General features: G+C 39.2%; 1 protein-coding gene across 1 annotated transcript in view; it reads left to right on the top strand.

Annotated features, from left to right (window-relative positions):
* The window catches only part of EIF2AK4 (eukaryotic translation initiation factor 2 alpha kinase 4), a 109,946-nt gene that overhangs the window by 26,755 nt on the left and 71,371 nt on the right, over window positions 1–11,820 (top strand). Inside the window, exons 6-8 of the mRNA XM_017867694.1 lie at window positions 3,954–4,069; window positions 8,139–8,296; window positions 9,786–10,321. Of these exons, the coding sequence (XP_017723183.1) occupies window positions 3,954–4,069; window positions 8,139–8,296; window positions 9,786–10,321 (810 nt within the window). The remainder of the gene's footprint in view (window positions 1–3,953; window positions 4,070–8,138; window positions 8,297–9,785; window positions 10,322–11,820) is intronic.

Here is an 11,820-nt window from a genome sequence, read left to right as displayed (position 1 = left end):
AAAAAAAAAAAAAAAAAAAAAAAAAGATTTTCACTGCTGAAAAGAAGAGAAAGAGAGAAAAGAAAACCACTCACTATTCTGATGGAAAGAACATAAAGGCCTGATACTCAAAGGCTTTTTCACTGATGAGTCTTTGCCTTTGTTGAAGAACTTTATTTTCTATCCTTCAAGCCTTCTTTTCCCACCTTGAAGGATTCACTTTTTCCAATATTAAGGTAAAAATCAAAAAACATAAAATTAGCCATTTCAACGTGTACAGTTCAGTGTGAGGCTATATTTGTGAAGTGCAAACATAGTCCCCCTATCCCCCTGCCTTGCTTCCAGGATGTTGCTCCTGATAAGTGGGCAATTTGAATTTTGTAGAAGAAGCAAAACTAAAAACAAAAAAAACCTCTATAAAATAGCTCATGGTAGAAAATTACCTTCACATATTCAGACTTGCTGTCTTTACCAATTACTGTAGTGTAGCCCAGAATCTAGAATATATCACCTATTTATATCCACCATCAACAGGATTAGGTTATCTAGTTTGTTTTCCCTATTCTAAAGCCAGGTGTGGTAACTACTGGCTCCTCATCCTTACAGAGAAGAGATCATTAAGGGTATAAGACATGGGATTGTCTCCGCTCTCCGCAAAAAAACTGGGGAACCATCGAAGTATAAAGATGTAGGGGAGAGGGGATCCTCGATATGTCTCTCCAGACATGGTCCTCTGTTGTTCAGTTTCTCTGGTTGGTTCCATGGAGGCATAGACTGGTTTACCTCAAATTAAACAATACCAGGAATTCTTACTAACGTTGTCTCTACAAAGTGGCTCTGAGTTTCAAATTAAGGGACCTAGAGCTAGCATTTTCTGTGGCATCTTGGTGAGTTAGGCAGGAAGGTGAGACTATCCCTGCCCCTGTGTCTCAGATGAGATCCTTTCTCCATCCTGCCCCTTCATCTACACATTGATCCTATTGGTAGAGCAATCTTTTGGATGGTAGCCCAATTCTTAAGTCCCCACTTGAAAAATTGCCATCTCTCTTCTTGCCACTTGGTTTTAAAAAAAAAAAAAAAAAAAAAAGATTACCCTTTTTTCTTTTTTCGGGTATCAAGTTCCTAGCTGCCTAATTTAGTCATCTAAAATTGTATTATATTTAATTCTCTGTTCTTTTTAAAGACCTAGATTAATACTATTTGGTAATTTTATTTGAAGCACCTTCATCCATATAGGTTGGGAACTGCCACAGTTACTTGGCAAAACTGATAACCTGGGTAATATTTCTAATATTGTAGTAATATTGTAAACCTCTTGAACATCCATAGTCTGGAATAGATCGTTGATGATGAGACCAGAGTCATAACTTCTGAACACCATTTGTTTGCATCAGAATGGCTGTTTCTGCTGGAGTACAGAAGCTGTTTTACTTATGAATGGATTCAAATTCAAAAGGTTGTTCCAAACCCAGTTCTTGATGAGTCCCAAGTAGACAGTATAAGCATCCAATATATATGAATCTTTTTGGTGAAAACAATAGACATTGATGACATTGCATTTGTCTCTTTATTCCTTCTTTTCAAACTCTGTGATTTAGCTTTTTATCCTTCAGAATTGTTTCTGGTACAACCTGTGCCATGCAGCATGTACCACATTTGTCCTTTTCTTACTTTCACTTTTAAGATTATGTCTACTTTTCCTTCAATACTAATTATTCCTTCATCTTACAGCCGTCAACACTCATTGTGTTTGTGCTTATGCGTCATAATAGGGTGATTCACATTCTAAAACACCTTAAAACCAAGCATTTACACATTACACATTACACAAGCATAGACTAAAGAACAGAAAGATGGCCTAGACTAAAATGACCATTAGCACCATCTGCTGAGGAGGCCAGAGCTGATGCAGAGATGCTTCTGCATAATTTATGTTACTAAGTCTGGCATGTAATTTTGAACCTTTCCTTTTATCCTTTCCTTCATAAATCTCACTGTGTTCCTAGTTGCACATGTAACTTTAGAAGTAGAAATTTGAACAGAACTGCATTATTTGTTATTTTCTGATGTTTAGAATATGCAGACATGGGTCAGGCACAGTGGCTCACACCTGTAATCCCAGCACTTTGGGAGGCTGAGGTGGGCAGATCACAAGGTCAGGAGATTGAGATCATCCTGGCTAACACGGTGAAACCCTGTCTCTAGTAAAAATACAAAAAAATTAGCCGGGCGTGGTGGCAGGCGCCTATAGTCCCAGCTACTCAGGAGGCTGAGGCAGAAGAATGGCGTGAACCCAGGAGGTAGAGCTTGCAGTGAGCCAAGATCACACCACTGCACTCCAGCCTGGGTGACAGAGTAAGACTCCATCTCAAAAAAAAAAAAAAAAAGAATATGTGGACATATGTGTGGTGTAAGATATCTGTATCATAATACATAATCTTGTCACCAGTGTGGGAGGGTTTTAAGGGAAGAGAGGATGTGTAGGATTGGAAGCAGAAAGACCAGATAATAACAGAGTATTGCATGTGTCCAGGAGAAAGTTGGAGATGAAAAAAATAGGGCAGGGGAAACAGAGAGGAGAGGGTTGTACTTGAAGACCAATTAGATGCAGATCTAGGAGCCCAAGGAGACTTACAGGTGACCTGTGAGACAGAATGGATGACTATGCCTCTAACCAAAATTAGAGAGCCAAGGGAAAAAGTCAGGTTTAGAGCGAGTGGAGGGAGGTGGCAGTTTTACTGACATTGCAATAGTGTGAAGGGTAAATAGTGCAGAAGTGGAAACAGCAAGTGCAGGAGTGTGACTATGAGGGGTGACAGAGTGGGTGGTGTAGGGTTGAGGGAGGGGAATGTGTGGATCAGAAAGATTTATAGGCTGGGGGGAGGGAGCCCAGAGAGAGGGGCTGATTGAACATACAGGAGAAAGGACTAACTAATAGACTAAGATTCCAGAGGAGACCTCTGTAGGGGATGGGACTGAGGACAGGAGTAGCCATCCTTCCTCAAAGTCACCCACAAAGAATGAATAGTGCCAATGCCAAGTAACTTTATAGGTGGAACAATAGAAATTGTGGACTGTATTCCTCATTGCATCATGTAATCAGTGAAAGTAAAAATCAAAATCATGCTGAGAATGAGAGGGTGATCTCTCTAGAGATCTGTCCATGCACTTCATCAAAGTGTTTCTGATAAGTGTTCAATCCTGACCATCGAGAGGTCTCTCCCGTACCTCTTCCCTTCACCCTCTCCCCTAATTTATTGTTTTTGCATTATGATCTAGTTTCTTAACTATTGCTCCCCACCAGAAAAAAAGTATAAAAAAAGAAAGAGAGGAGAGGTTGGGTTTTAAGTGTTTTGGAGAAGTCATGGTGGGGAATGATGGGAATATCTACCAAAGACAAGCAAGAGAAGGAATGTGCACTCAATGACTGGAGGCCCATTTGGAAACCAGGAATTTGTGGCAGCTCCAACCCCCTCTGTTTTGCAGCTTTCTCCAGATGTGCATGTGCATGGGAATGAAGCAACGTGGGATACATGTGGAATTGATCTAAATCACTGCTGACCAGTAGAACTTTTTCTGATAATGGAAATGATCTGTATCTGTGCTGTCCACTATAGTAGCCACTAGCCATGTATGGCTATTGAGTACTTAAATGTGGCTACTGCACTTGAACTGAATTTTCAGTTTTATTTTAGTAGCCACAGCGTGGGGCAGCACAGACCTGGAGTTAAGGGTTTGTGGTTTTCATGTGGAGAAGATGACAATGGGAAGTGGGGAAACGAATGGCTTTCCCATTAGCACCTCCCACTCAATTCCCAGTAGAAACAGATGTTAGATTGTGGGTGGGCTAATAAACAGTAACAAACAGGAGAAAACGGAGGGACATTCTTGCCTATGTTAATCTATAACATTCCTATGTTAATCTTAAAGAAAAAAATGATTGTTCAAACGTATTGTTCAAATTTGTTTTTAAGGCGAGAACGACAGTATTCTGTATGTAATAGTGAAGATTCTCCTGGCTCTTGTGAAGTTCTGTATTTCAATATGGGGAGTCCTGATCAGCTCATGGTACACAAAGGGAAATGTATTGGTAAGTAAACTAACAAAATCTATTTATATTATTGTAATGGCAAAAGTTAATCACGAGGGAATGGGATAGATTAGACACTGTGGCATTCAGACCAGTGCAGTCCAAGGAAGACCATCAAGCTGGTAGTCATTCTGGCTCCCATCCTTAATGACTGGAATGAGAAGTCACTCAGGTTTCCCCTCATGTCAGATGGAAATAAAAACCTGTGTTTTTGGCTGGGTGCAGTGGCTCACGCCTATAATCCCAATACTTTGAGGGACTGAGGTGGGAGGATTGCTTGAGCCCAGGAGTTCAAAGCTGCAGTGAGCCGTGATCAAGCCACTGCACTCCAGTGTGAGTGACAGAATGAGACCCTGTCTCAATAAAATAAAATAAAATTTTAAAACCCGTGCTCTTGGAAATATTATTAACGTAAAGATAATTTTAAATCGGTCATTATAATTATCAAAGCTTATTGAAACAAAAACATAATTAAAATGTTAGTAAGAATTTTGCATCATATACATCTAATGCTGATAAAATATGTATAATGAAATGCATTCTAATGCCTATTACCTTTTTTGTTGTTGAGACAGACTTGCTCCATCACCTAGGCTGGAGTGGTACAGTGGCACAATCATACCTCACTGTAACCTCAAACTCCTAGGCTCACTTGATACTCCTGCCTCAGCCTCCTTAGTAGCTAGGACTACAGTAACACCTGTGGTCTTTATTGACCAGATCTCATTTTCTTAAGTGGATATCCATCCATTTGGCCGTTTCCTGCTTGGCATGTTATACCTGACCAGGAAGACTACCTTATTTTCTATATGCCTTATTTAGAAGTTTTGTCTACTCATGGCTATTTGGAATGAAGCTGGTTCAGCAAATCAGAATTTGAATTGCTCACACTAAAGTCAAGTTTTTGATATCTCTTCCTTTGCCCTAAATGTACGTCATCTTTAGCTAGCCTTACAGATAAAACCAGTAATTGGTATAGAAATCATTTGTACATAGTGAATTTGTCAGTTAACTTTAATTTTCAATCCCATGAATATTTTTGCCAGAGGTAACAGGTAGCCAAATTATGTGAATTGAGTTTCTTTTGGCATCTTTTCCCCTTCCTCTTTAAGGAGATACAAATAAGCAAAAGAGTTGCCAGGGAGGAGGCAGCAGGTGGAGGGAGAAGAAACCAAACTTCTCAATAATCTATGAGCTGGATACTTAACCTTGGCAGACAAACAGCAGCCTGGATAGTAGAGGATCCTGCACATACACAGAGCGGCTGTATTTAGACAAAGGAATCATTGGGTGGGTTCGAGACATTGGTAGTGGTGGTTGGCTTTGGACCTGAGACTGTCCTTTACTCAGACATTTCAGATTCACGAAGTGACAACATAGAACTCACTACTTCCAATAACCTGGGGAAATCAAGAAGGCAAATTAATTCAATTCTTCTTACCTTAACTTGGTCTCTTATTCTCACTGGTACTCATTAGACAGATTCACCACAGTTAATACCCTTATTAGGAGGCACATTTTCAGTTGGAGAATTTTTAATAAAATCACCAAGTAAATTATTTATTTTGTTTTCTCACAGTGGGTCTGATTTTTTAAAATATGCCCTGTCTATGAAATGTTTTCATAAAAGATTACTAATTTTTTATTTTCAATGAAGTATTTTATAAAAAACAATATTTGTTTTCATTTTAAAGTTGTTAGAACTAGAGAGAAGAGAGCACTTACTTATAGATATGGCTACAGCACTATAGAGACTGTCTGCATAAATGATCATTGTGGGCATATCATAGAGTTTGAGTTAGAGTTCTTTTGATAATGTATTTCCCTTATCCTCATCACAGTATATTCTTTTGTCCCTTTTATAATCCCCATCATGAAAAACTGACAAGAAGAGGCTGGCAATACTAAAATTATAATTTTTTAAACCCCAGCAACTATGAAATGCCTGCCTCGTCCCAACTAGGGAAACAAATATTGCAAAACACTGTACTGCATAACACACAAATTTAATTAGGCTTTATGTAAATAACTTCATACTCCATCCCATAAACATTTAATGCCATGTGTTTCTAGTTGACTGCTTAGATCCCACATTTCTTAGGTTGCTTCCTTTGGTTGACAAATTTTTAAACAGCAGGATTCTTCCCCTTAGGCAAAGACTGTCAGGAGTTATTTATGACTAACATAATAGGTCATTTTAATTAAAATCTCCAAATTATCAGCATTCCCGTGAAATAAAAACTGCTTCTCAGGTAAAAAGTCAAAGTGAGCTAGTTCAGCCATATTTCTCCAAAGTATTTTTGCTGAGACATCTTTATCATATATACACAGGTTACTTCACTTTCGATTATTCAAATAGAAAAGATAATTATCAATGTCTCTTTAAAAATTTGTTTTCATTATGAAGATAGTATAGCATCATGGAAAACTACTACTTATATAAGAGAAAAAGGCAGAATATTATGTATCAGGGGTTATCAGCTGGGGACAGTTTTATAGCCTGGGGGACCTTTGGTGATGTCTGCACACGTTTTTGATGGCCAACATTGGGGCCGGGGTGCTATTGGCATCTAGTGGGTAGATACCAGGATTGCTGCTAAAATCCTACAGTGCACAAAAAGCTGCCTGCAACAAAGATTACCTGGTCCAAAATGTCATAGTGTCAAGGTGCTATATATATGCTATGATATGGTAAATTATGGGGTAAAGGAGAATAGAGGGAACTAAAAGAAAAATAAAACGGTGATTTTTTTTCTCCTTTTCTAATTTTTTAGGATTTTCTATTGTTTTAATGAAAATAGAGATTTTATAAGAAAATTTTGGTGTTACAGAATTTAGCTCTCCCTGTGTGAGAACCATATGACTATCACTAAATAAATGTGTCTCATTTTCTAGCTTCAAATCTAAACTGACATCTCTTGTTCTTTCCTTCCAAAGCATTGACCAATTTGTATTTACTGAGCATATTCAAACAAATTTTGCATTTAGAAAGTCATAGATGTATTCAGTTTTTTTTTTTTTTTTTTTTTTTTGAGATGGAGTCTCGCTCTGTCGCCCAGGCTGGAGTACAGTGGCCGGATCTCAGCTCACTGCAAGGTCCGCCTCCTGGGTTTACGCCATTCTCCTGCCTCAGCCTCCTGAGTAGCTGGGACTACAGGCACCCGCCACCTCGCCCGGCTAGTTTTTTGTATTTTTTAGTAGAGACGGGGTTTCACCATGTTAGCCAGGATGGTCTCGATCTCCTGACCTCGTGATCCGCCCGTCTCGGCCTCCCAAAGTGCTGGGATTACAGGCTTGCGCCACCGCGCCCGGCCCAGATTTTCAAATTACTGTTTTACTGTGCACACTAATCTACATTGATCTTGATGGCTGGTTCTCTCTTTTCATATTCTTTCTGTCATTTTAGTTGGTATTTAGCTGTATGAAGGTACACCAGTAGACAGTCAGCAAAGGTAAACTCGTTACGAAAATAACATTGTGCATAATGGCTAGTAGTATAAAACACTGGTCTCTTTTGTTTTTGAGACAGAGTCTTGCTCTTGTCACCCAGGCTGGAATGCAATGGTGCAATCTAGGCTCACTGCAACCTCCACCTCCCAGGTTCAAGTGATTCTCCTGCTTCAGCCTCCCAAGTAGCTGAAACTCCAGGTGCCTGCCACCAAACCTGGCTAACTTTTTTGTATTTTTAGTAGCGATGGGGTTTCACCATGTTGTTCAGGCTGGTCTCGAACTCCTGACCTCAGGTGATCCATCTGCCTCAGCCTTCCAAAATGCTGGGATTACAGGTGTGAGCCACTGCGCCTGGCCAAACATTGGTTCTTTATTTGTCTGATACTAAGATCTCATTGTTGATTCTTGCCCCTTATAAAAAATTATTTTAGGACTCAGGGTATATCGCTAAATATCAAAAATTGTTTACAAAAGAACATTATTACATAAAGTCATATTTTCCATAGTTAGCACATGGTATCCATTGTTGAACTAAAGAATGTGTATTACCCCCTCCCTTCTTTCCCCCCACAGAAAACGTATCAGTGGGATTTAATTATACTTTCTGTTTAATGTGCAGGCAGTGATGAACAACTTGGGAAATTAGTCTACAATGCTTTGGAAACAGCCACTGGCGGCTTTGTCTTGTTGTATGAGTGGGTCCTTCAGTGGCAGAAAAAAATGGGTCCATTCCTTACCAGTCAAGAAAAAGAGAAGATTGATAAGTGCAAAAAGCAGGTAAGCATTCAAGGTGGCTGACTGAGCAAAAGGCCTATTCTCAGGCTTTAGGAGATGACAGAATAAAATAGCCCTGCGTTTGATTGTCCTGCAAAGATGATCCAGAGCAGTATGAGAACTGTTTGACCAGAGAACACCGTGAAGGACCAGTACCTCTTTGCCCCTTGCTTCTGGTTTCAGAACTTTCACAACATGGTCAAAGCACTTCTAGCTGCCTTCTTAACCTCCTTTCTCAGCCCTTAGTATGGCATTAACAGTCATCTTTCCAACTGGGACTAAATACTAGTTAAAAATTGGGTTTTTTGCAATTCTTCTTTTCCCTACTCTTGAAATACTGCTTCAGGGCTGGGTGTGGTGACTCATACCTGTAATCCCAGCACTTTGGGAGGCCGAGGTAGCGGACTACTTGAGCCCAGGAGTTTGAGACCAGCCTGGGCAACATGGTGAAACCCTGTCTCTACAAAAAATTTAAAAATTAGTGGGCATGGTGGCACATACTTGTGGTCCCAGCTACTTGGGAGGCTAAGGTGGGATAATTGCTTGAGCCCAGGAGGTTGATGCTGCAGTGAGCTATGTTCATGCTACTGCACCGCAACCTGGGTGACAGAGCAAGACCCTATCTCCAAAAGAAAGAAAAATACTGCTTCAAAACTGAATTTTCGGGGACTGGAGGATTTTTCAGTTAATTTATAAATTATGATTTGTAACCAAGCATAAGGAGAACATTTACTATTGCATATTGTAGTGTTACATAATAACAAGGTTTACAAAAATCGTAGAGAAAGCATGGTGTTCAGAAATGTGTGTGTATTTAAGTATAGAAAGAAAACTGAAAGTAAATGTGCCAAAATCTTGAGTTATCTTTGGGTGGTGACCAGATAGATAACATGTGGGTATTTTCTATCAAACTAATTTTTTAAATGTTGACTGTGATCTTTATTAAATCAGAAAAGGTTATTTTTTTTTCTATCTTCAACCTTAACTCCTCTTTGCCATGTGAGGTTCTGAGGATTAGGATGTGGACATCTTTGAGGAGCCATTATTCTGCTGCTCAAATCGTGTACTATATTTTGAAAACCCAAACACAAAGCTAATCAGAAAAGGTCATTTTTAAATTAAAGTTTGTTTTTTTCTGGTGGCCATACCTCAAAAGAATTTTATTTTAAAAACTGTTCACTAGTTTTGTAGTATATGCATAGTAGGTTTTGAGATTAGAGAAGTTGAGAATTAACTAAATTTTTTCCATCTTTATGAACTATTAGGTTGACCATATGGTTTGGGGAGGATTCAGTTCAGGGCATATTTGTTCTCTTCTCATTTGAAAGTATATTTTCTATCAAATACTTCACTTTTGTTTGGGGTTTTTTTTTTTGTTGTTGTTGTTGTTTTGCCTCCCTTGTGTGATCAAATACTTCACTTTTGAAATGAAACCCAAGTTAATGTTGATTTGCCCAATATTATTATTATTATTATTATTTTAACTTATCAGATTCAAGGAACAGAAACAGAATTCAACTCACTGGTGAAATTGAGCCATCCAAATGTAGTACGCTACCTTGCAATGAATCTCAAAGAGCAAGACGACTCCATCGTGGTGGACATTTTAGTGGAGCACATTAGTGGGGTCTCTCTTGCTGCACACCTGAGCCACGCAGGCCCCATCCCTGTGCATCAGCTTCGCAGGTACACAGCGCAGCTCCTGTCAGGCCTTGATTATCTGCACAGCAATTCTGTGGTGCATAAGGTCCTGAGTGCATCTAATGTCTTGGTGGATGCAGAAGGCACCGTCAAGATTACGGACTATAGCATTTCTAAGCGCCTCGCAGACATTTGCAAGGAGGATGTGTTTGAGCAAACCCGAGTTCGTTTTAGTGACAGTGCTCTGCCTTATAAAACGGGGAAGAAAGGAGATGTTTGGTGTCTTGGCCTCCTGCTGCTGTCCCTCAGCCAAGGACAGGAATGTGGAGACTACCCTGTGACCATCCCTAGTGACTTACCAGCTGACTTTCAAGATTTTCTAAAGAAGTGAGTATCACTGAGATTCCCTCTAATAGCACTTTACTCCTATACTTTTGATTGTGCTGGAGTGTGCCAGACATCTAAGTGATGTGGAAGCTGAAAAGTGAGGAACAGGACTTCATTCTTTGCTCTCCCAGTCCTGTCCTAGTCTTATATGTTCCGTTTTCTCACGTAGGTTTGTGATTCTCTTAACTACCACATTCTCTGAAATTCACTTGGAATTCACACTTGATTTTCAAACTCCTTTTGGGGGACTGCTGGTATACTCTTGGAAGTCAATAGAGATTGTTATGGTGAGAAATGCCCTAGGTATTCCAAATACTGACCTTTGCTCTGGTTCCTAAAGGGTCAAAGACGAGGCTTCTTACTTCATTAATAGCTTTGGGAGTGAGATTCTGCCCCTTGTGCTTCTTAACCATTCTTCATTGGCTGTCTCATTCATCTAAGTTGTAGAATGCAAATAAATTACTTACTCTAGCCAGAGAATTTTCAATACCTGTAAATCACAGGTGCATGTTTAATTACAAAGCCAAGTTTTATCCTGTTTGGGAGAACCCTTCCTGAGATGTTTCCTCAGGCCTAACATGTTTGTCCAGGTCCTTCACTTAAGTGTTTTCTAATTTAGTGCTCCCTCTGTTTTCAGTCCAAGCCACAGCCAGGTTCTCTCAGTTTCTGTTAATTGGGAGTAAGATCCCTTCAGTCTGGATTTTTCCAGATGCTCCTCTTGTCCAGCTGTCCTGCAGGAGTTGACCTGGGCTGGTTTCTTCCGTTTCTGATGCTCTTTGTTTTTTACTTTCTTTTTCCCAGTCATTTGCTTTTATTCACTTCTTCCATTTGCAACATTTATTTTACCCTTCACATTTCTTTCCTATTCCGTCTATCCCAGTAGCCAGTTGGCCTGGGTTACACTGTTATGCCCTGTCACTGATGATCTTACCATTATAGATGTGAAAGTAGCTGCATTTGTGTTTGAATGAGATTGTTTTTGTGTAAAGTGAATATGAGATATATATATATATACACACACACATACACAGTTGTGGAAAGGGACCAACTTTGATTCTTTGTGTTGGTTTTGCTCCTTAAAGTATATGAAAATATTAAGATTTCTAAAGAAATCTTTTATGGTATCTTTTTAATGCAATGGGACTTTAAAAATATTTATTTAAATGCACCCTAACAATGAGGTTGGCTAAAATGACAAATATGATGATAGAATCACAGATGGAAAGTTTCATTTCCATCTTCAAAATGTCGCCTTTAGTGTTCTGCCTTCTTCATTGATGAAGAGTAATTTAGTCAAGGTTAGCAATAGCGTTATGTGTTGTTATAAACAGCACTGGGAGGTTTAAGTAGAAGTACCTTTCCTTTCCTGTTTAGTAGCAAAATAAATGGGCTCAGTAGCTAAAACTTTCCTAGTTCTCTTCTTAAATACCTCTACGCTCTGTCAGTTTCAAACTTGAGATCACACAATTTCTTATTCTTTTTTTTTTTTTTTTTTTTTT

This window comes from Rhinopithecus bieti, unplaced genomic scaffold (genome assembly GCF_001698545.2).
Source record: "Rhinopithecus bieti isolate Rb0 unplaced genomic scaffold, ASM169854v2 scaffold_115, whole genome shotgun sequence".
Lineage (NCBI taxonomy): Eukaryota > Metazoa > Chordata > Mammalia > Primates > Cercopithecidae > Rhinopithecus > Rhinopithecus bieti.
The sequence above is the reverse complement of the archived record's forward strand: the minus strand, read 5'-3'. Positions and strand labels throughout refer to the sequence as shown.